The following is a 25239-nucleotide window of genomic DNA, read 5'->3' on the forward strand; positions in this document are numbered from 1 at the left end:
CCAAGCTGCATGGAAGACAAAGCCTATCATTTTATCTCTGTCTTTGAATGCACAGCAAATGTGACAAGATAAGAGCAAGATTGAAAGGCATGTTCACAGAAATTGAACACTGATTAAATGATACAGTAAATAAAGCATGGGCCACAAAAGGGACAAACACAAGCTGTACAACCGAAAACAAATAAAGCAAGCAAATGTGAGTTACAAATCATTAAGCCAATGGTAAGCAATGGGCGGAATGCATTCCATGGGAAGCTTCCTGAATGTCCCCAAGATCTCGTTAGCAAAACAGGCTGTGGTGTCTGGTAAGCTTTGACCTGAAAAACAGGGCAGTCCAGGCCGGCATGTGTGCGGTCTTATATGTTGCATGTTGTCAACTATGTACCTCACTTGGGGCCGTTTAGGACGTGTGCATAGTAAAGCCTACAATACTTATGACGGGATGTGTACGTGCTGTTCGGTGAGCTGTATGAGGTGAAGTATTTATCACCTGTAGTGTAGGTGGTGATGTGAAAGTGAGTTACCTAGTGTGGCGTGTGCTTGATGTGGGTGGGGGTGTAGGGATTGTTGTGCAGTTAGTCTTGTGCTGCCTATATCTGCTGAAAGAAATTGCAGTATAGGAGATGAGATGTGTAAGTAGTGTGTTGTGTGTGGTACGTGTAATGCTGATTATAGTTAGGTGCAGATTGAGGTGTGTAAGTAGTGAGTATTTGTTTCTCTTTACGAGGCCTGTGATTTCTGAGTATTGTGTGATGTGTGTTTGTGCTTTGTGATGGGCTGTGCATGTATGCATTGTGAGTGCTGCGAGGTTCTGTATTTAACGACAAGTTTGTGTGTTGTCTGTGAGGTTGTGCATTGTGTGCGGATGTGACCATTATTGTTTATGATGGGTGTGGTAATGTGCGTTGTACGGTAGATTGTGTGCTGTGCATTTGGTGCTTGTATGGTGTGGTGGTTTAATCATTGTTTGTGATATGTGAGCGAATGAGCGAGACAGTGTCCAGTCATAATAATGTGAGATTGATGAGTGTGTGTGTGTGCGTGCGTGTGATTGGTTCGCGTTCCATGCCCCTTGCGAGGCGTGTGTGGAAGGTGTAGCCCTTGCGAGGTGTGTGCGCGGAATGTGAAGCGTGTATTTACGTGTGTGCGCGAGCTCGCCTTCCTTGCGTGCATTATGCGGTGTGTGTGAAATGTTTGCCTTGTTTTAAGTATGGGTGCAGTTGTGGGGTGTACAGTGTGGTGGTTGGTTTGTGATATTTGATTTTTCGCTGGGAGTGTGTGGAATATGGAATTGGGTGTGTGTGCATTATAATGTACGTGGGGCTTAAGTGCTGCGAATGTGTGGTATGAGTGATGCGCCGAGAGCTGATGAATGGCGTTGCGATGGGAGTGGCGGGGGTGTGCCCAGCTCGGGCGTTCATTGGCTGTGAATCTCATTCCTTTCTCAGCTGCCGCTGCTGACGTGTGTATGGGGTGAGGGAGGCAGCGTGGACCCGCTTTTTTTAAGAGGCGGGGTAGGGGGCGGGCCTAATTCAATTCTCTAAGAAAGATACCGGCTCAGGCCTTGGGAGCAGAAGGGAAGCGGGACCCGAGCTACGGAGAGTGTCCGGAGCAATACCTTATGCCCAGCGGAGACATAGGGACCCCAACCTGCCTGCTGCCAGGACCCCTCACGTTGAGTAGCTGAAGGGGCCCCCGTCACTGAGGCGCGCACACGCTGTGCTGAGCCATCGAGACCTTCAGAGGTAGGCGCATTGGACTTCTCAGTGAGCTGAAAACCAACCCCGGGAGAGCGCCAGACATCCTCGCAGCGAGTCACGGGGACTCCTGAGTGAGGCACACACAGTAAGCCATCGCGACAGCCCCCGGCGGTGAGAGACAGCCCCTCGGAGCCAGCTGCAGAGGGCGCCGGCATGGCCCGGGGAGAGGGGGCGGACAGCGTGTCTTCGGTGGAGCTTCTGAAGCCGGCGCTGCGGGAGGAGGCCCAGGTCCGAGAGGTAAGGATCGCGGTGAGAGGGAGCAGGGATGGGGGTGTTGGGGACCCAGATACCGATGGAAGGCCCCTTTACTCTTCAGGTGTGCAGCCTTGATTGCCACGGGGGATCCGCCCATAGTACTCATCGGCCCCCAGCGTGCATGCCATTGTCCACCTGCCCGCCCCTCTGGACACCTTGCGGCTCCTGGCGCCTGAGCTCTGGCCTTATCTCATCCCGGTGATGGTGGCTGGGCCGGGCACTGATGATTGGGAAGCCTCTGTTAGGGTTGCATTTTGCTGCTGCACCGTTTTACCCCTGTAGTGTAGCGCAATAATTCCAATTATTTGCCCCTTTCCCATGAGGTCAGCAATGATACCGCGCTTCATTCCTATTAGTTAGTTCACCAAAATACCGTCTTCTGGGAGTGGTAGCTCTGCTTCACGCCGCTCGATCCGTTTGCAGTAGCACACATTGGAACAGTGGCGTGTACAGGAAAAACCATGTGTTCCTGGTGCATGGAAGCACCTGCTAGGCTTGCCTTCCATGCACTTATTGGGATTTCATGTGTGGTTTGGCTGTTAAGGACTGGGTTGTCCAAGTGGTCCGCAATGATTCATGGACTGAAGTGTGCCGGCTTCATGACTGAGGGCGATGTTGTGTCCTACCTCGGAGGACAGTGTGGGGCTTCTCTGAGGATTGCACCCTGTGTCCTAACTCCACAGGTTGCTCCTGAGTGTTGCAGTGCGCACCCCGCCAGTGTCATCTTAGGGACTGTTGGTAGGGACGAAGCAGAGGTCAGACGCGAGAGTTGAAGAGAGGGGCACAGAAAACAGGAGTTAACTGTACATTTTCATGGAGGTACAGACAGCGCGCACACATTGGTAGTCCAAGAGCTTGAGTGAAGTAGTAAAAGAGTAGTGAGTGGGGCGAAGTCGAGAGAGGCGCACATAGAGAAAGAAGCAAAGGATGGGGGAGGAAAACCAGAGGGAGAGAATGGCTACTCTTTTCAGTAGCCTCCTTTCGCGGGTGGGCTGGGCAATTGCTCATTTTGCCCCTGCTTTAAAAGTTTCTGCACCCTGACTTAGGGGGTCAAGTATTTCCTCTGCTCAGTTTGCATTGATGCCTCTGAGGGTTACGTCATTTGCTCTTTCTAAGTGAAAGTTACATTCAGAGGGCTGCATGTATGCCAGTCCTGTCATTGCAGCCACGTGATTGCAACTTCAAGTTCATTCATTTTCCACAAAGTCAACTTCCTTAAAGGGACCGGTTAGTAATGACTCGACGTTAGAAGCAACTGCTTCCGCTCATTGCAGCCCCTCCCCAGGCCCCGACTGCCCGTTTTTTCTCGCCGGGAATTTCCCCAGTGGGCTCGAGTTGATGGAATCCTGTTTTTAGGGAAGGGTTCCTTTGTTGTCGCCTTTTTGACACTTTCTCCAGCAGACACAGCGGGGGAAAGAGCGATAAGGGAGGCAGGCGGCGCCGAGGCTGGTTTGAATTTTTTCCCTGGGTTACTTCTGGTTTCCAGTCCGGCTCCCCCGCCCTGCGAGAGCTTTTCACGGCCCGTAATTTTTGTTGACTTCCCCGCTGACCCCTTTTAGTAAACGTGTATTTTCTGTTTGTGATTCTAAATATTATTTCGCCGAAACAGCCTTTCCTTAATGTGAAACTTGCTCGTCGCCTCGTGCCCTCTTTTCTTGTCCCCACGCCGCATCTCTCCTCACTCATCTCCACCTCTTTTGCGCTTCCCAACATCACCGCGCCTTAGTTACGAAAAGAAAAACCCTCCTGTTTAAAACGACGTGGGAAATACATTTGATGTCCGCAACATGTCTTGTCCACCCTTGCTAGCTTTCTGTCATTACAATACCAGTAAATTACGTTTTCGTTTAAAAAAAACAAATCTGATACCCCCCCCCCTCACACACAGCTTGCGTGTATGTACTTCACCGCCTCTGTGCAGCGCTTAGAATCCCCGGGCGGTGCATGAGTGAGGCGCACGCACGAGGGCGGGCTTCCGTGTGTGTTCAGCGGGTGGGTGTGTGCGCTCTGGGCTGTGCCTGGAGTGAGAGGGAGCTGTCAGGGAGCGACACGTTGAGCCTGTCTGCCTCCTCCCCGCTGCCTGTATTTATATCGGGGTCCTCGGGTCACTGCGTGCCTCTGCTCTGCACACCTCACCGCTAAAGCATGTCTCGCTGCACGCGCCGGGCCCGGCCCCTGGGCCCTGGAAGGGGGTGGGCTAATATGTATATTTAACATAGAGGGGGCGGGGCAGGTCCAGCTGGCGTTACTGGGGTGGTCTGGCTAATCTATTTATATTGTTTTCTGTAGCGCAAACCCATTCTACACCACCCGTTTTATTTATCTGTATGTTTTCTATAGCACAGACTCCACCACCAGATTGAGTGTGGCTGTGAAATAACAAGGGCGTCGTAGCGTGCGGTGATAGTTACAGAGCATGTGGACACCACTGTAATAACAGAAGGAGAAGCCATTGACCTGAGTCAGTGAGCGGGATAACATTAGCATAATCGGAAATAATAGTTGTTTTAGTCTGACCCAGCGGAGGTCTAATGGCAAGAGCAGCACGCACATCATTAAGCAGTTTCAGAGTGCTGTACAAAGCATCTCCAGATGTAAGCTCGCAAAGCACTGCGTGGAACAATTTTAGAGTGCTGTGAACGGGCTTTTGTAACAACTGGAGTAAACGATACATCAGTGGGACATTATCTTGAGGCGTGGAGTGCAGAGCGATTATAGTTTCTGCACCACAGACACGGATCAAGCCACAGTTGTCACATAAGAAGCACTCAGATGTGCGACATAGTTTGCCACGCCCCCTTTAAAGCACTGACTCCTCCCCCCTCGGTGCTTCTCTCTGCTTCCTGTATGACTGGTTGTACCGTTTCTCGCCCGACTTCGCTTCCCAGATGACCCCAAGCTGCCATGCCCAAATTCTGGGCTCTCCGTTTCCTGACCACTGTGATTTTGTTGCTTAGTCAAATTAGTTTCACTGATAGGCAAGGCGGGAATAAGCACTAGCATATGATGAAGTTGTACCTACGGATAGTTGTGTGGTATGTCTGTAGAACTAAACCAGGCAAAATGTAGTGGGGCAATGTACAGGGTCAAAGAAAGGACAGATTAACAGTCAGAAGGTGCTTAGACAGGAGTCTGTGTTCTGATAGGTATGCCTGTGATATTTTTATATGGTGTTAATCTAGCCTAGAAGAAGCGGGGCTACTGGAATGTTGTATCCTTGGTAACCTAGATAGGAATGTTAACTTTAGTTTGGGAACTATTCTATCTATTTCCTGTCTAGGATTTCTGTGTTTCATCCAATCTACTTTCTGTCTGGGGTTCGATCCGTCTACTTCTGTGTGAGGTTTTATCCTGCCTTTCTATCTCGCAGGCGGGCGTCATTCTATCTGCTTCTTATCTGGGATTCTTTCCATCTGTGGGCTCCCGCTGCATTGTCACTGGGATTTGGGCCTCTTAAGCCTCCTCAGTGGGGTTCAGCCCCTTATGTGTCCTGCCCACCTGAGATCCGTCATTTCCTTGTCATGTCTGAAATTCACCCCTTCCACTTTTTCCCCATCTGGGATTATTCTAATTTGTGGGCCCATCTGAAATTAGCCCTTTTTGTGGTCTGGTGTAGAGTTTCTCCCGTATGGAATTCAACCCATCTATCTCTCATCGGTGTCTCTTCTGGGTTACATCGAATGTGTCTCCTGTCTGGGATTATGTCTTGCACTTCCATATCATTTGACATACATGCCATCTGTGATATATATGTTCCTTCTGCTACCACTTGGAGATGTCCCATCTACACCCTGTGTTGGCTACGCCCCCTTTAGGCTGCATCCGAAATCTGGGAGATATCCCCAATCAGATAATTCTTGTTTGGCATATATTTATAGTATGTGCAGCCTGTCTGTGATATGTGCCATGTGGGATTATCCCTGCCTGGGATACACCCCATCTGCACCCTTACTGGGATATATTCCGTCTGCAGCTTTCCTATGACACACCCTGTCTGCATCTTGTGTAAGACATGTCCTATCTGGGTTATGCCCCCGGGGATCTTTCTACTTTCAGGGTGGGGACTGATTCATTCTCCTTCTGTTTGGCTTTGCTCCTCGTTGATTCTTTGTCTGAAGGTTTATTCTGTCTGCTTGCCTTGATTTGTCTGTGGATTCATTCAATCTGCTCCCATCCCAAGCAGGAGAACCTCTATGGGGATGCATCCTATTTGCTTCAGGCATAGTGGTTCATACTGTTTACTTCCTGCTCGACAGGAAGCAGGCTCATGATGCCTGCTTCCTGTCTAGGTATACATCCTACCATCTTCATGTTTCATAATGCTTGCTTTCCTTCTGGAAGGCAATCTCCTCTCCTTCCGTCTTGCCTATTTGAGGCATGGACACTGGAATTATGAGAGTTTTGTATATGCATCATTTTCCGTATGTTTATTAATGTGCCTCAAGGCCGCATCAACTGCTTCTTAATCTGTAGATTTTAACAAAAAAAATGTTTATACCTCAAACTGATCAAAAGTTACTGAACTCCGCAACTCTTGTTGCAGCACAGTGATGCCCTTTACATAAAGGGTGACTGCACCTTTCTAATGCGTATTGCTGTATTTGTGTCCTAAATTTGTACTAATGAGAGAAAACCTTTGCTCACAGTGTTAATATGTGTAACAATGACAAATTAATGAAGAATTATCACAAATTTTGCCACATTAAGCAATATATTTTGCAATTTCTTGCTGCATTTTGTCTGAGAGGTTATCCACATGCTTCCTGACGGATTTTGATTCTGTAAGGTGTGAGGTTATCTAGCAAGTGTTATGTTTGCAGTTCCTCTGACCCCCTATTAGTCTGATGCATTCAGTCCTTCTGCTTCCTATCTGGGGTTCATCCTGTATGTTTCCTCCGAAGAGGGTGCACCTCCAACAGTATCCCCTGTATACTTCCTGAGCCAGCAGCTGTTACTGTTCAGTTCCCGTTTAGTGACAGCAGTGCTATCGTAGAGATTTATGGGGCCACAGCTAAAGCATATTTTCGAGCCCCCTGTTCAAAACGACTCTAAATGTATTATTCAAGTTTAGTTAATGGAGAAAGGGCACTGCTTCCCCTTTGTGAATGGGTTTTCACCTCCTCTGAGGATTTGGTAACTTTTCAATGGTTGCAATGGAAGTACAATCGCAAACTATTGATGGATGTGGTACAGGATCGCGGTTTGGAAGTGATGCCCACAACATGTCATTCCAAATAGCAATTCATGAAACATTTCAAAACTCATTTATTGAATTACAAACATAGGTTCTCTGCACCGTCAGAACACTTTCTATGATATCACTGAAATCTCAATGGTGTTGCTTAAAGAAATGTACAGTGACACTGTATAACCCGTATGGGCCTGATTCACAATTCGCTTTTGAGTAAGTTTACTACTTTTCGGTATTTACAAACTTCACTTTTGTAGTACATATGGCCAACTGCTGGTACTGCAACACACCTTCACAGAAAGTAATGGAGATAGGAACTTAAAATAAAACCCCATAGGAAATAATGTTAAATTTAATGTATTTATCAAGTATTTAGTAATCCATTTTGAATCAAGAATGCTTTAACAATAAATGTTTTGTTTTTCAAAATAGGCTATTAAATAGTTTATGTATAAATATGATGTATATATTAAATAATATTGTATATTTGTAACCATTTTAAATGATTTCATTTAACATTATTTCCCATGGGGTTTTAACATAAACCCCTATCTCAATTATTGTCTATGGGAGGGTGTTGGCAGTACCAGAGTTTGGCCATGTGTAGTGCTATACTTACTAGTTACTACATAAGTGCAGTTTATGAATACCGGAAAGTAGTGAACTTACTCAAAAGTGCAGTTTGCGCACCAGGCCCTCAGTCTTTTGTATGGTTAATGCTGTACCTTGTGGGTCCCTGTTGGCATCCTTCAGGGTTTTCATTGCTCATGTTTTCTGCTCTTTTTGTAGCTCAAAAAGCACCAGAGGCTCTCTGTATGCAGCAAGATATGTTACGCCATCGGAGGAGCACCCTATCAGATAACCGGCTGTGCGCTCGGTTTCTTCCTGCAAATCTACCTGCTGGATGTAGCACAGGTAAGTCTTTTGGGATCTGCATCATGACATCCATGGTGCGAGGCGGTCACAAGGTGACCTGGCAGTCCTACAGTCCGTGAGCTGAATGAGGAAGTGCTAAAAGGTAGTCTAGTGCCAAATCTGTGAGGCAAGGTGGAGGCAGGCAAGCTTTTTGGTAGGTGAAGGGTACTTTGGTGATTTCTCTGTAATGGATTTAGGAGTGAGATTTTCCAAGTATCGAATGGAGGGGCCGTAGGGTCGATGCAGATGTGGGATTCTCTATGGTGGTTGGTGGAGTTGCAAGCTTGGGATCCTTTGGCTAGGGGCGATTGGTTCTGTATAATGCATAGAAGGTTGGGCATGTGACGTCTCTTTTGGTTATTTTTCCTCAATACATTGCTTTAGCCAACATTGCTTCTTTTGACAAGGCAGTAAGCCCTTTCATGGTGTCTCAAGGCAGCACCTGACCCATCAGTGAATGTAGCCAATGACTGAAGTGGATTGACCCATTGACACAAGATGTATACTGTAGTGTAGTTGGTGGAAGAAAAATGTGTATGACGCAACAGACCAATAGATGAAGAGAGCTGGCTGAAAGCCCTTGTAAGTATATCATTTTAGCATAGTCAAAAGGTCTTGACTAACACCTGACCTAAAGAACAGGACAGCAAACGAGTGTGTTCAGTTAAAACCCTAACGATAATCGCTTCTTTAGCAGTAAGCAAGCAGTTGTGCTAAAGCTTTCCTCTTGTTGCTTTTAACACAAAACAACGAGCTGAATTGTTTTAGCGTTCTTGTTCTTATAACCGCCAAATCCCCTTTAGCCTCGTGAATTTCTCACCTCAGGTGTTCTCATCCCCTTTCCATTTTGGACAGTTGAGAAAGACACTCCCACACCCCAAGCTTTTTCACGTCTAGTTTCTTGGCTGTGAGGTTGCCATGCAATAGTCCTTCAGAGAGAAGATAATGGAACGCTGGGTCTCTGCTCTTCCTTTAGGCCAGGGAACGCTGGGTGGCATGATATTCATTCACCCACCTTTTGTTCAAGCTGACACTCGCACGGGTATCACTTCCTGGGCCCTTGAAGCTCCTGGCACGCGGTGCCTCTGTGTGTCTCTGTCCCTCCTGTCCTGCCTGCAGCGTGGAGCGTATTACCTTTCTGCCACCCACGCCCTGCGTACGACGTCTGACATTATTAATGCATCGCTGTATGAGGAGGTGTCTGCTGAGCCTTCCTCCGTGCCCTGAGGCCACCACAGGAGCTGGGTCACTCCTGACACCGGTCTCCTGGTCCTGGTCACTCATTGTATTGTAATTGCATTTATATAGCGCTTACTACCCCTGACGAGGCGTCAAAGCGCTTTTTCGGCAAGTAGCACGCTACTCCAGTACCCATAGAGGATTAGTATAGTGAAACATGCAAGTACATTTTAAGTGGTGGATAGGTTAGTCCGTTATTTGGATTTGGAATGATAGCAGAAGGATAGAGGAGGGCAAAGGTTTGTATTTATATAGCGCTTGTTGACGCACGCTATTCAAGAAGCCTACAAAGGATTAGTGGTGAATTAATATGGTGAAATATAAAGTAATTTCAGTGGTGGGTATTAGTCAGTTACTTGGAGTGAGAAAGATAGTGAAGGGATAAAAGGGGAAGAAAGATTTGCATTCATATAGCACTTGTTACCCCTGATGGGTGTTGAATCGCTTTTCTGGCGAGTAGCACGCCACTCCGGAACCCATAAAGGATTACTGTTGAAAATTAGTATAGTAAAAATAAAAAGAATATGAAGTCATTTGAGTAGTGGATATGTTATTCGGTTATTTGGATAGTATATTAGTATAGTTTAATATGCAATTCATATGAGTTTAGTTGATTTGTGATGAGGAAGAGGTCAGGATGAGTTACAGGGGACAGACCAGGCTTGGACTCTTTTCTTCACAGTCACAAGAAAGTTTATGCAAGGTCGGTGGTACGAAGGAAATCATAGATGGATGTTATTCTTTATTTATTTGAGGTTTTATATAGCACTGACAGTGTCATGCTGATGTCCGAGTGCTGTAGGGATAATATGTTGACATAATACTTGAAATTGAGCATAAAATCACAGAGCAAAATCAATGGGCGATTAGAATATCCGGCTTCAACCGAGTTCCTGAACCCTAAGGATGCCTTCCTGGCTAATGAAGGAAGACAGCGTTTTCTAAATCCGCCTTTTTCTTGTTCTGGTAGTCGGTTAAACAGTTGAGGTGGCAGTGTTTGATTTTTGTCTATAAATGTGTGAGATGTACTTAGTAATGGGGAAGAGACCGTGACCGGCTGTGAATGGCAGTTTAGTCCTCTTTGGAGGGCTTCCATGGACCCTCTGGGAGGGGCACAGTCCTAGGCTGACTGGGGGTGATTGTGCAGTACTGGGTGTGATACTGGGGTCTCCCTTTTTTGAATGGATGGATGTCGTGGCACCTGTAGTGAGTGGGGTGGGTGTATAGAAGAATAACTCTTTGAGCTGCATTGCCCTAAACCTCTGCCTCCTTTGCTGCAGGTGGACCCCTTCTACGCCTCCATTATCCTGTTCACCGGCCGTGCCTGGGATGCAATCACCGATCCCCTTGTTGGCTTCTTCATCAGTAAAACATCATGGACGCCGTTTGGGCGCTTAATTCCCTGGTAAGTAGTCTTTGTGCTCCCCTACCCTCTTTCTTTAGTAAGTGGCCCTTTTCTTCAGTCGCAGATATCCTTTCTTTCGCACAACCGCTTTCTCTTACATGAGCTCACTTCCTCCTGCATAGCCTCTAATACAGACTCCCTTTGTCTTGCACAATCTCATCTTTCTGGTGTAGAACTCTTCCTCTGGCCCAACTCCCTTTCTCTGACCTGGCTAACTCTTTTCTGGTCCTACTGTCTCTCTTCTAGCAAATCTGCTTCTACTGTCCTACTTTTCCTCATGCACTCCATGCCCCTTATAGTGGCATAGAACTCTGTCTGTGGCAAGGCCCCCTTTCCTGTGCCCTGGGTGCCTTTCCTGTGGTTTAGGTCCAGTGCTTCTGGCACGGGCTCCTGACTGTGATCTAGATGCCAGGCCTGTGGCACTCTCTCTTACTGTGACATGGGACCCATGTCTTTGGCATGGAGCCCTTCCTCTCACATGGGTGAATGCCTCGAGCATGAGACCCATCATCTGGCTTCAGTCCACTCAACATAGGCCTGGCAGATTTTAAAGTTGAGAAGACCTGCTCAGTGAAGATCAGTCCGCTCAAGTCCTGTTGTGTCTTCGAAGAAGCAATGCAAAATTACCTTCAATGGTTTCTTACCAAGTGTGATGGTGTAAGATGAACTGGCTTCCCAAGGAATTTGTTTATGTATGTATTTTATGAAGCACTTAATGCTACATAAATGACATCACAGAGTAATGCCCCTCATGCTGGATTCAGCCAGCATCTCTGCTGTTCTTTTACTGTGTCTCTATCATGATTTAAGACATTTCACCTGGCTGAGGAGAAAACTGAAGTCCCCCAGTCTGAGGGCACTGGAGATGGTGGTCGGTGGTATTGCAGTTTTATAGCACTTTAAGTAGCACTTAGTGTTCGCTTTAGGTTGTAGAGATTTACAATATGGAACCTTGCTCTTAGAAGGTCGCTAGGGTATAGAATGTTAGACTGTGTGATATCGGTTGGCAGCCTTCATGGATGGGACGTTTTGAATGTACCTCTGTATTAATAAAACTGTCTGGTACATCTAGTGCCTCAAGTCGTGCTTCTCTACAGTAGCGACCGATGTTGGTCTGAAACCATGACGCGGTACAGATTTCCTGCTTTTCCTGGTGTTTTCAAGTGAGGAGCATGTAACGGACTCCGCATGACAGTCCCTGGCCTACCCAGTCTTTGAGCCGACAGGGGTTATTGACTATCACAAAACCCCAAAGATGGTCCTTGGATTCACACTAATAAATTCTTAGCTCAGTCCTTGTAGTGTGGCAAAGAGCAGTCCGGCTTTACTAGAGGAACATGTGTTAAGCATTTCAGAGTACCAACATGGACGATAAGTAATTGGCACAACAAACCGAAGTTATAGATTTTTGAAGTAATAAAATCAATGCAGAATACTACAGTGAAACTTGTGTGGTACTCTTGCAGGGTAAGGGTGATGCGGGTCCCAGCACCAAGCCACAACAGTCAGTTCAATTTTTCCTGGCCCATGGAGCGCGGGTGCAGAGTTGTTCTGGCTGTCCTGTGCTGCAAGAGAGCTGCTTTTAACTCTGAAACGTGGCTGCTGGGAAAAAGATGCAAAAACACAACAATGGAGTGGTTGCTAAAGCTAATCTAAGGTCTGATGGAGTTCCCTCTTGATGCAGCATCGAGTAAAAGGGTTGGTTGCTCTACAAGCAACCAACACGCCCTGGCAGGCGTAAGTAGAGGAGAAAGTAACTCTGACGTCTGGGGGTCCAGGGGAATGTGGTAGCTGCCTGTAACTTTGTGGAAGGCCGGACTACAGTTCCCTGCACTTCACTAGACCATCTGGATCTGAGCAATCCCTTGGAATGCCCAATGGCTAGCGATTCTTCGGTTCCAGAGCGTTGTATTACCTGCATTTGTAGGAGAGTAATGACACTAGTTCAGGGGTGTCTGAGGCTGCTTCAGGCTTTCACAGTGGTCCCTCTGTGTGGGGGAACCAAGAGATACCCTAGGACGAGTCTCAATTGAGCAGTTCCAAGAGCGTTGCCACAGGTGTAGGGTATCCCACTTTTGCTTTGTACAAGTCGTCTTGTCGCTGACACAGGTTTTTTTCTTCTGTCCTCTTTGATGCAGGTTGTTCAGAACTGCGGTTCTGGTATCGGGTGGGGGTGGGTCACTTAAATCCTACATTTAGTGGAGTTAGGGGTGTGGAAGCTGGTAGCCAATGGGCAGCTAGTCGCTACAGCTAGTCCGCCCCTGAAATGATGACATCCGTGGGTGTGGGTCACCTTTTCTACCCAGAACCCTCTATTCTGGCAATCCTAAAGATGCCAGAAATCTATTTTTGGGGTATAGACCAGGCTGGTCACCCTGGAGGTGTGGCTAGCCTTCTGAGGGTGTACACCTCCTTGAATAACTTATTTCCTAACTTATTTCCCACCAGCCTGGGTACGAATGTGCCTGGGGCAGAGGGAGGGCTGTTTTCTCCAGTGGGAGTCAGCCCTTATGCATTTCGGAGGTGGTGCAGCCTTTGCAGCTTACTGGCTTGATGTGCCGCTTCACTAGCCTGCTTGAGAAGTGGGAGGTGTAACCAGCAATTTCAGCGGCCGCCATCAGACCAGGCGTGCACACTGACCACGCCCACTTTAGGCCACGCCCCCCGACCGCTCTACAAAAGCGCTGACCACTAGCGCCTCTGTACATTTCCCTACCCAGTTCCTGAGGCGGAAAGCCGGGAGCTGGCGGTACTATTGCATCTCTAAAAACCGAGTTGAATTGAAACTTTAATATCTAAGCTCTATTTCACTATTTTACAATTTGTGTGGTGTCACCTACTTTGTGCCTTTTAAACCTTGCACCACCGCCAGGAACTGCTCCCACTTCAGCGCACAGCCGACCTTAACGCTGTCGCGTTTCTCAGCAATTTCAGCGGCCGCCATCAGACCAGGCGTGCACGCTGACCACGCCCACTTTAGGCCACGCCCCCCTCTGGGTTAAATATGTGCATGCACAGGAAGCGCAGCGGACGAGCGCAGCGGGAGCGCCTAAGGCAAGCCCGTCTGCGCCCGTCCGCGCCACGACCGCGACTAGCGCTGGAAACCCTGCCCAAATTACATCCAGTAGCAGTTATTCCTCCAGCTACCTCCATCAACTACGAGGTAAGAACTGCTGCTCCTGCAAACTTAATCTGGCAGACCTTACGGACACATTCCGCTGTAATACTTGCCAATGGTCCCTCTCTGCTACCCCAGCTCTCTCTCCACCCCCTACTCCCCCTCACATGGATATCCACCCACACTTCAAAGGTGGATTGATAAACGCACGCTCCATGTGCAAACACAACCAAGACATTAGAGACCTAATCCTGGATCTTGATCTCGATTGCCTCCTAATAACGGAAACCTGGCTTACCGAAAACAGCAATCCGGATTTAGCCATCGCCCTCCCCCAAGGCTTCTCCATCTTTAGACAGGATAGACCGAAAGGGAGAGGTGGAGGAGTAGCATTAATATTAAAAAACAGCTTCTCCTGTCATACATTCAACCTAGACCCCTTGAAAGACATCGAAGGACTCGGTTTCTCAATCAAACTTAATGATTCCATGTCCTTCTCAGGTGGGCTTATCTACCGCCCACCTGGTAACCCCTCCAATTTTTTAGATTCACTTACCGATACTCTGGGTCACCTTCTGCTTAGATACCCCCACTTCACACTGCTCGGTGATTTTAATCTTCACCTGGAATCCAATTCTGATCAACAGGCCGTAAACTTCTTACAGACTCTAGACATTTTTAACCTTCAGCAGATCGTGTATTTGCCCACGCACGCCCTTGGACATACACTCGACGGTGTGTGCTCCAATCTTCCCTCCCTCACCACCCTTCCCCCGTCCCTCTAATTTGGACGGATCACTGCCTGATCCCTTTCCACATTAAAACTTCCCGCCCACTTTCGTACAGCAAATCCAACTTGCTCCCTGACAACTTTGTAAACTGGAAAAAAATACAAGAAGCTCTTGAACTCGACCCTATCCCTCAAACCCATGTCCCCATCCCCACCGGTGATACTGTATCCGACGCTAACCTCTTTCATGGATGGATCACTCAAGAAATCAGTGCACGGACCCCCTCCAATCACTTCCGTAAACCAGACAAAAAACTCCAATCTAACGCCCCCTGGTTTACTCCCAACGTAGCCACTGCGCGTCTCTCCTGTAGAAAGGCTGAACGCAAGTGGCGCAGAACGTATGATACTACTGACCGCCTATCATACATCCTACTAAGGAAAGACTACCACTCCGTCATAGAATCAGCCAAAAAATCCTTCTATATTAAAGCCATTAATGACTCCAACCAAAAACAGAAAACTCTTTTTTCCATAGTGAAATCGTTCACACAGCCCAAATCTCTACAAATTGAAATACCCCCATCCCAAGAGCTATGCAACAAAATAGCTGACTACTTTGAGGAAAAAATTGAAGCTATTCAAAAGGATTTTCCATCCACCAAAGCGGGCCAACTCTCACGGGCTCACCCCCCGATTGCACCCCCTGAGTTCTCTCTAAAAAAATTCTCGCCGGTCACCGTAGACCTAACCAGAGAAGTTATCTTGGCCTGCAAATCCGGGTCGCCCTCTGACCCCTGCCCCCCTAAAATTTTGCACCAACTCATTGATGTGGTAAACCCAATAATCAACAAAATAGTCAACTCCTCCCTAAGTACGGGCTGTGTTCCTCGCCTGTGGAAACAGGGTATAGTTAAACCCCTGACGAAAAAAGCTAACAAACCCCCAACAGATCTATCCAACCATCGGCCAATCTCACTTCTTCCGGCCTTAGGTAAAATTACTGAGCATATGGTTTACAGGGAACGTAAACAATATATTGAAACCCACAACATACTTCACCCGCAACAGTCTGGTTTTCGCCCCAATCACTCCACCGAAACAGCTTTGATCGAGCTTACTGACTCGATTAAAATGCTCCAAGACAAGAAAAAGAACGTGGTCCTCATCCTTTTAGATCTTACTGCGGCATTCGACACCATCTCTCATACCATTCTGCTCAACAGACTGGGAGACATAGGTATTTCTGATGTGGCTCTGGCCTGGATAAAATCCTTTTTAACAGACAGATCCCAAACCATCGCTCTCGGTCCTTTTCACTCCAACGAGAAGAGAGTCTCCTCGGGGGTCCCCCAGGGCTCCATCTTAAGCCCCCTCCTCTTCAACATTTACCTCATTCCCCTTATATCCCTCATCGAGTCCTTCGGCATACCTGTAACATCGTATGCCGATGACACCCAACTTATTGTACCCTTGGAGAAAAGCTCCACGATTGCTGAACTCAACCTCAAAAACTGCCTAACAGCTATCTTCCACTGGATGGACCTAAATCACCTTAAATGTAACTCCAGCAAAACGGAGATCCTTCCCATGGGAAAAAATACCACCTTCTGCCCAGCCCTCTGGTGGCCAGATAACTCCACTGCCCCTCCCAAGACCGTAACCACTGCAAAAAACCTTGGCATTCTATTTGACAGTGATCTTTCCTTTGACCACCACGTCAGGACCGTAGCGGGCCGTTGTTTTGGTATCATCAAGTCCTTGAAAAAATTCTTCGACTTTCTACCTCTTGACTCCAGAAACACGGTAACGGTAGCCCTAATTGTCTCACGCTTGGATTACTGCAATGGTCTCCTGGCTGGCGCCAAAAAGTCCACACTTAACAAACTCCAAAGTATCCTCCATACTGCAGCCCGACTCGTCCTAAAGCTGCCCAGAAAATCGTCCATCTCCGCTGCTCTAAAATCTCTGCATTGGCTTCCCCTCCCTAAAAGAATATTCTTTAAGATGCTGCTGGTCGCCTTCCGGGCTTTCAATAGCTCCGGCCCACGATACCTCACCAAACGCTTCCCCCACTACAACCCGTCTAGATCTCTTCGTTCCTCCCACGACAACCTCATCCTCCCTGCCAAATTCAATCTGAAGACAAAAGGTGGCAAAACCTTACACCACTTGGCCTCAAAAGCCTGGAACCTCTTGCCCAAAAACCTGAGAGTCATAACCCACGAAAAACCTTTTAGAAAATTGCTCAAAACCTGGATCTTCAGCCTTAAGGATGATTATGTCAAAGCCGCTATATAAACTCTTTTTCCCCTATTACTGGATGTGATCCACCACTGGGATTTGTCAGCGCCAAGATGCTCCTTCCGGAGCGACCGTCGCGCTCTATAAATACCACTACAAATACAAAAAAACATCCTTGCTACCCAAGCCTGTGTGCCTGTCTCCTGGGAGTCATCACACTGCCTGACCGGAGCTCAGAATCCTCTTGTCTTGGCAGCAGCAAATTCAGGAAGCGCAGGCTTGACAGCCAGAGCAGTTGGGGCAGCCCGTTGGACAACCTCTAATGTAGCCACCTAGGTGCATGTGCATGCCACATCACCCATGACAAGAGATTTGAATCCAGGGTGGACACGAGATTCGTGTCACTGGTGAGAAGGCATATTTTTTATACCAAAAATGATATATTTCGGCTGTACCATAATGGAGCTGCCAACCTCGAATACCTGGGTGGCAGAACATGTAATCCTATCGACCTCTAACACTTCTAGTAGTTTCCAATGAGGAACGCCACTATAAGGACATATAGGCTTGCACTTGTATGTCCTCACCTTTAATATAATGCACCTTGCCATCTGTGCTTAGGAGACTCTTCCTTAGTGGTACCTAACATACAGTAAAAATAGTTTACTGACTGTGCCACACAGGGTGAGGGCACAATTGAGTACGAGCAATATACATTGTTGCTGCAGTCTGCAATGGCAGGCCTGCTGTCAGTAGTTTACTTGGGTCCCCATGGTACCATACACTAGGGACTTATAAGTGGGTAAAGTATTTGCCAATTGGGGATTACTAACTTGAACATATTAGTTTTGGGAGAGAGCATGGGCTCTGGGTAGCAGACTCCAGTGCACTCCTAGAGTCCTAGCCATCAGCATTTGGAGCATAAACGGAGGGTGACCATACAAAAAGGGCACTTTGCTACAATCAGCAACTATGCAACCACCTACATTAGCTCACCACAGTTGCTCACAAGAGTTCACCACCCATGCTTCAACTATCCACAAGAGCTTCACATCAATGTGACAATCTGCAAGAATACTACTGACCCTGCAACCAGCATCACCAACCACGCTACAACCACCTGCATGAGCTCTTCGTCAATGCTGTCGCCTCTCACAAGAGTTCATTATTAGTTCTGCAGTTACTCCCAAGAGAACCACAGAATCTACAACCATCTAGTGCATTCACCACAGATATCCAGCGTTTAACCCACCCAAAACAGATCAACGATAGCTGTGCAGCCACCCAGAAGAGCAATGTCCACATACAACCACATAGAAGAGGTCACCACCGCTAAGCACTCCTCAGCCATCTAAACCAGTAAACGGCTGCCCCAGGTGACGGCAGCTCGCGGCATCAATGAGATTCAAATGGCTGCCTCATGATATGGCAGCTCACTGCTCTTTGAAACCACAGAGGGTTATAGTGGGGATAGAGGGTTCTTGAATTAATGTAGCCAATTTTAAGACGCTTCTGTTCCCGTGCAGAAGGGACATACAGTTCTCTATACAGTGTTTGATTTGTTTTTCATGGCAGGCTGTGGCTGCTTTGTCTTTGGTTGTGTACTTGCCAGTTTCATTTCCTTTTTAACTTGCTCTGAAGTGGATAACGTTTTACGTGAGAGAACTAAAACAAAGCCTTTCTTGGCTTATAAAAGCGGAAATCTACTGCTTAGATTGGGAGAATTGACGCAAATGTGATTTGAGGCCTTTGGGGAACAGACGTGCAAAAACAATAGACTAGGGTGCGCCCAAAGAATTTAATAACGTTTTACTTTCAGGCAGATAAAAAGCCAGTTGTAAACTAAGAATGTCGGCGCCACTATTACACCCATCTGGACAAATCACTCCCTTGCCCCCCCCCCCCTCCCCCCCACCAATATTTCTTTGTTTCTAGCTCTCCCAAAATTAATTAATAAGTGGTTGAAAACGCAAAGTGTTATCTATAAATTGGAAAAGTACTTGTTTTCTCGTCGGTGAAGAACTCAGCAATTTCTTTCTTGCAACAGTACTCAGACCTGTTCCGTTCTGTATCAAAATCTATTTGTTACTTGCTTGAAGCCAAGACTGACTCAGTGGACAAATGTGCCCACTCCAGGAATCTGTGTATGGCCTTCTAGTCATAGGTTTGAACCCCGGCGGGTCCACTCAATCTTTCATCCTTCAAAATACATATACTTCTTTTTGCCTGTAACGTGCCTACAGGCCTAAAGCTGCAGGAAGGCACTGGGGTGAAGCCTGCAGGAAGGGGGGTTAAGATAACGGTAGAGAAATGGCGGATGGGGGGATGGGGAGTGATGCAAAAGGAGCCTTGTGAATAAAGTGATATATCTAACCCCCTTAATGGTAACATATCTTGGGCGCCTGGTCTACAGGACAAGAGTATAGGGGTAAAAGAGGCAAGGGAGGGGGCAGAGGGTTCGGAAACCAGGAGCTGGAGAAAGTAGGAAAGGAATTGTGGGGGTGAAGGGCAGTTCCTGTGAGAGGAATTGGGGACTAAGAGTTGGTAATGATTGGAGCCTGTTGGTGGTAAGAGAGAATCGATGAGCGTGTCTGTTTGATGGAAGGGTACTAACCTGCTATTGTTTTAAACCTCATGGTAACCTCAGGAAGCAGGAATCTTAGTCTCACAATATGAAGGCAGAGTTGTGAGGAGTTAGAGCTGAGTTCTCTAGGTGGTGTGACTTGTGTGAGCACAGACACATCAGGGTTTTGAGGAGGAGTGCTCCTCATGTTGCTGAATGCCATGCCATGACATTCCCCTAGCCATGAGATGAGACATAAGACTAGGTTGCCTTGATGAGGCCCCTATGATTTTAACCCATTGATTGCTTGGGTTTGAGCATGTGTTTAACAATAAATGACAGAGGGTGCAGACTACTACTAGTTTTACTCTAAATAATTTAAGGGTAACGATCGGTGGGATTGCTCTGGGGCATGTTTTCAAGGTATGGTGTGAGAGTACAGGTTCTTCAGTGACAGTAGGTGGGAATGCAAGATCTTATCAATTTTTTCAAATCATCGCTGTACTTGTTCTAAGGGTGCAGCTGTTTTCTGTTTCAAGGTGCATCAAGATTAACATATAATTTAGATGTATTGGGTATAGATCTTCACCACCCGTTCTAAAACCAGATAAGATAAAACAATGATATACAATTAGAATGGGGGAAAAGATAAGGGTCTGGAAAGCTGAAGGAGAAGGTGGATCAGAGTGGGCCTGCCAGTGAAGGAGTGTAATGCTGGACAGGGGACTCCAGATCGGTATGGCGAGGGAGAATTTTGGGGTAGAAAATATTCTACATGGGGCTGTCAAAATAGTGATGGTGAATTATTGAGCCCAGAAAGTCTGCAGGACTGTGGACACAGCATGCAGGGCATGGTGTTGGGGGCAATTGGGAATTTTGAGCCTGGAAAAGGTTCCAAGTGGCTTCCTGCCTTTTCCCACTGTTAAAGGTGAGTTTTGCGGTACTAAAATTTGATTGGGCGACTTGTTTAAAAGTTTGTTTTATTCAATTACTGAATGTCTTTCTTTGACACTGTTCGACCTTTTGCTGGAATTGTGTCAATTGGTTAGTGTTGATGCTGTGATGTCAGCACTGCATTACAAGCAACTTAAATCAACTTAAAAAGGGTCATTCCATTATCGGGTGATCTTCTCACCACAATTTCTCTGCACGTTGCATTGTCTTATGTGCAAGAGGATCCACGCCTACCTTCACCATACGTCACTTCCCACAAAATGATCAGCATATTTTTTTTTTTTTTTTTTACTTTGGGGAAAACATCCCTTATAAGTGCTTTGCAATGGGGACCAAGTAGTTCTTTTGGTGGCAATCAACATGCTAAGATGTGTACATACTGACCAAAGCTGTCCAGACAGTTTGATACACAATTCTTTCAGTTCTGCTTATCCCTGTGCCATTATACTCTGTCAGGCATACTGATTGAACACCAACCACCTTTATACTTTCCATCTTTTCAGGATTTTGCAAGCGTAGAGAGCAGTCTGAGTGCCAAAGGCATGCCTTGTGCGCGCTTGTAATTTTGAGGGTAGGGCTTGTGGGTTGCCTTTGGTATACCATATCTTTACAGTGACCACTGGTTAGCCCCCTGATTTTGCTCCCGTGGTATTTTTGTGTGTGAAGTCTGTTTTACATGTGAGGCTATGGGGGGGGGGGTGCAATAGAGCTTGGCCTACCCCTGTTCCATACCAAGGTCCAAGCCTGAAACTTCCTGGTCAAGTGCAGATGGGCTTGTCCTCACAAGTGCCAAAGCCTTTGTGAGCAACGCTTTTCAGCTCATTTAGATGAACAAGTTCTCCCTTAGAATAGAAGATTTTTTGGAGCACTTGTGAGACTCTTAAATAAAAAAAATGAGTAGCACCTTCTCTCCAGCATCCTGGTGTGGTCCTTGGCATGGCTTGCATAGATCCTGAGAAGTGAGACTCAAATTTATTTCTTCTGGGCCTTTCTTAATCCGCAACCGTTAGTCATAGTTGAGGTGCAGAAAGCAGAACCAGTTACCCTACCTCGGTCAATGATCTGTGGTGTGAGAATGCATATTTCCCTTTCTGCTGCTGCAGAGCAATGTTACAAGAAGCGTGGCCCAAAGGGTACTCTCATCCACCGACCACTAACTTTATTTACAACATGTGGGACATTTCTGTATGCTAATGTAGCCCCAGATGTATTGTGAGACAAACTGTCCTAGGAAGAAGGTTGAGTCAAAGGCTTCTGACTCCCACCACGCTGCAGAGCACATGCAGTAACAACAGACACTAGGCAACGAAACTTGCTACAATCCGCATTTTACAGATACTTGGCAATTGTAATATCATGGAACTGCTGTCTTGTAGTTTTCCCTGAGGGGATAGCAGACAGAAATATTAAAAGACAGCATTTCTTTGCTATGTAATAGCCATGAATAATGGCCATCTTGATGAAGATCCGAACCTGAAGATTTCCTGCAAAGGAGATCAATCCGCTAGACAGATAAGGAACTGTATTTTCTCTTGAGTCTGAAATCCTAACTATGAGGCTTCTGACCAACTTACATGACAAACTAGGTTTGGCACAATTGTGCGTTCAGGAAGCAAGTGTGTCCACCACCACCTTGAACTCTTGTTTTTTTCTCCTCAACTTTTTGTATTAGCCTTGCTATTCGCCTGCTTGCCTCCTCCACTCCATCCCACTCTCCTCACGCCTGGCTTAGCACGTTTCTGTTTATTTTTTGTCCTACATTTTTTTCTTGTTTGAGTATATTGTGCTGGACATTCATTATTTTATTTTTCATGTATTTAAATTGCCTTACAACAAAACTGGAGGGATCCCTTCGAAGTCTTCTTTACCAGCAGAGAAGTCTAAAATTACTTGACGTGGGGCCCGATGGAGGTAATCCCAGATTACCGATTCTTAAATACCGAATCATACCGATTCGGTATTTAAGAACTGGCAATCGGGATGTAGGTAATTTTACCGAATTAATTACGGAATCGGTATGATTCGGTAATTAATGAATCGGTATTTACCGATTCTGTAATTGCCATTGACTCCTATGGGCCTTGAGGCCCATAGGAATCCATGTCAATTACCGAATCGGTAAATTTACCGAATTTACAAGGGAGACAGGGTTGCATCCCTCAATTGTGCATGGGTGCACATGTTGCAGTATGTCTGCAACATGGCACTGTTTAAAAAACAAAAGAAATGCTTTTTAAAGGGTTTTCTTAATTTACCACCAACTTCTAGTTGGTGGTAAATTAAGAATTCTAAAACCCCTGTAGCACTGATTACAGTGCTACCTACATGTCAAAATACAGATTCGGTAATTATACCGATTCGGTATTTTACCGATTCGGTAAAATTACCAAATCTGTATTTTAACATGCTTCTAAATCTCATTTTCCAAATACCGGTCGGTAACGGCCGAAATTACCGAATTTCAGCCGTTACCGACCGGTATTTGCCTACCTACATCTGGCCCTAAGTGCCTTCCTTCTAAACCCTCCCATGTCCTTTGCTGCCTTTGGAGAAAAACAGATATCCACATCGAGTACACTTGGCTTGACTGTGTAATGACCTGGCATCAATACTCCTGGCACAGTGTCGTGGGCATTTGGGTTGATGGAATTCACTGCTTCATGCTTTTTGTACAGTTTCTGTGACATTGGGAGTGACTAATTCTTCAAAATGCTATTTAGAAAGTTATTTGACTTTAGGTAGTGACAGACTTCAGACAGAAGTTCCTTACCATAGCAACATTACAAAATAAAATGATGGAAGGAGTGTTGAAACTTTTCAATCACTCACCCCCAGTCACAGATCTGGGTTTAATCCATTGCTATTTTGGTCGCCACATCACCCCAGTTTGGACCCAGCCATATGCAAATCAGTCTTCACCCTGCTCCTCTTGGGAACAGTCTAGCCCGAACTGCCAGGCCTTCCCTGGACCGGGAACATAAAACTTATGCTTAAACTAGGCTTCTATATTGTCGGAGAAGACCACGGTTGTCCTAATGCACAAATTGCTGAAACAACCACTGAAAATTGGAAGATAAAGTTGAGAATATAATTTATTCAAAATATCTGAACCATAAAATAATTCCGCTCTCAGTACCTGTAGTCAATAAATTACAAGCAGAAAACAGTGCTCGGTGCTGACAAGTGCTACACATGGTGGTTAAAAAGTCATATCACTGCGTTGCACATGGAATTGACTCCTATATCCATTCATTTCTGTAAATGGCTTTCCACTGCTCTCGGTATAGCCAAAGATAGACAAATGTTATTCCAACGATTCATTCTTGGCTTGAGGATGTGTTTGAAGTGGGTACATTTGAAAGAATGATTTAGAAATTAAATAACATATCATTTTGATCATATTTGGGACCTCTTTTAGGTTCATGATGCTCCGATCTTTTATTATTCACTCACTATTGATGGGTTTAAGTTTAATGTTTACATAATCTTTTGTTTTGTTGCATACATCTATATATAGTTGAGATGACTGATCTATATGAATGCACATTCAGTACTTGGAGAGTTTTTCTTCTGTTATTGCTGTGCTTATTTTTTTATGTATCATATTGCTTTATGTTTCTACGATGGTATTTTACAACTGATCATTATTTATCTTATTTAAAAATAATAATTATAAAGAAGAAACATTTTTCCCCCCAAGATGAGCTCTTTCCACTGCCTGTGCCAGCTTTGCATGCAAGGGCGGAGGGGCGTGCGCGCGGTTGAAGGGCGGTGGGTGAGAGTGGCCGCGTGGAAGCCTTTTTAAAATGGGTGTGGCTCAGCTCTGGGTCTGCCCATGTGCTCTGGTAGGTTTTAGAACGAGTCGTATATATGGAACTGGGAGAGCAAGCACGCAGCTGCTGCGCATACCCGGCACACACCGTCTCCCACCCCCATCCACTCGCTTTGACCCTTCTACTTGTCCATCTGCTGACCTGGCTCTTGCCTCCCTATGAGGTAGCCGCTCAGGGGCGGGAAAGGGTTAAGCGACGGCCGTTAGAGGGTGTGTTCAAAAGTACAACACACCACCGCGTGCAGCCAATCAGAGCCGTGGGTGTGACGGAAGCCCGGGGCGGGAGACGCGGGTTACTGAAGTTCAAGTGTAGAGCCTGCTCATCTAGGGCTGTGTGAAAGGAGGGAGGGGGGTGGAGCGAGCGCGGAAGAGACATGGGACAAGCTTTGGGTGGAGGGGGAAGTGGCAGGATCATGCTCACAAAGGCCGAGGCCCTGGGGAATCGAAGGAGCCGGATAATGGGGATTTGGGGGGGTGGCCGACCAGCGGGAGGCTCGCCCCCCCGGGGAATTTTGGGGCACCAGGGGAGGGGGGGGGGGGTTAGGAAGATGTCCCTCGGGTCTCGCCGTAGCTGGCGTTTTTGGGCTGGTTTGGGCTGGTTGGGGGGTTTTGGGCTGCATTTGGGCTGGTTAAGTATTTAACCGGCCATTTCGTGTCACTGCACGCGGTTTGGGTGCAGTGACACAGCAGCCAGGATCGTTAGTTTTTTGTGTAGTGGTTGAAGTGTGGTAGAGGGATTAGACGGCGGTTCGTGATCTTCAGCGGCGATTTGTGAAGGGCGGAGGCGGTGGCCGGAGTGTGCGCGTCGTGCGTGGTGTATTTGGTTGGTCTTGTGGTGGCGTAATGGCGGAGGGCGATGACCCGCGCGTGGCAGAGGCACTGCGGTTGTTGCGGGAGGCGGGCCGCATGGACATTTTGCGGCCCGGTGTTAAGGTAAGGCCGCAGCGGCGCGCTGCTGACGGCGCCGCTGCGGCTGTTGTGGCTTGCGATCCGCCGCGGCTGCGGCCGGCTGCGCGAGGAGGGAGGGGGGGCG

At 46.9% G+C, this 25239-nt stretch overlaps 1 protein-coding gene across 2 annotated transcripts in view; it reads left to right on the forward strand.

Moving 5' to 3' along the window:
• The first annotated feature begins 1435 nt into the window (after positions 1 to 1435).
• Positions 1436 to 25239, forward strand: part of MFSD2A (MFSD2 lysolipid transporter A, lysophospholipid) — an 87672-nt gene continuing 63868 nt past the window's right edge. Inside the window, exons 1-3 of one of the 2 annotated variants that reach the window (XM_078680792.1) lie at positions 1436 to 1997; positions 7996 to 8121; positions 10641 to 10765. In XM_078680792.1, coding sequence (XP_078536918.1) covers positions 1914 to 1997; positions 7996 to 8121; positions 10641 to 10765 — 335 coding nt within the window. In that variant the 5' untranslated portion in view covers positions 1436 to 1913. Of the gene's footprint in view, positions 1998 to 7995; positions 8122 to 10640; positions 10766 to 24998; positions 25140 to 25239 lie in introns of those variants that run through there. The other variant, XM_078680794.1, reaches the window with a different exon arrangement.

This window comes from Lissotriton helveticus, chromosome 3_1 (assembly GCF_964261635.1).
Source record: "Lissotriton helveticus chromosome 3_1, aLisHel1.1, whole genome shotgun sequence".
In the NCBI taxonomy this organism is placed as follows: domain Eukaryota; kingdom Metazoa; phylum Chordata; class Amphibia; order Caudata; family Salamandridae; genus Lissotriton; species Lissotriton helveticus.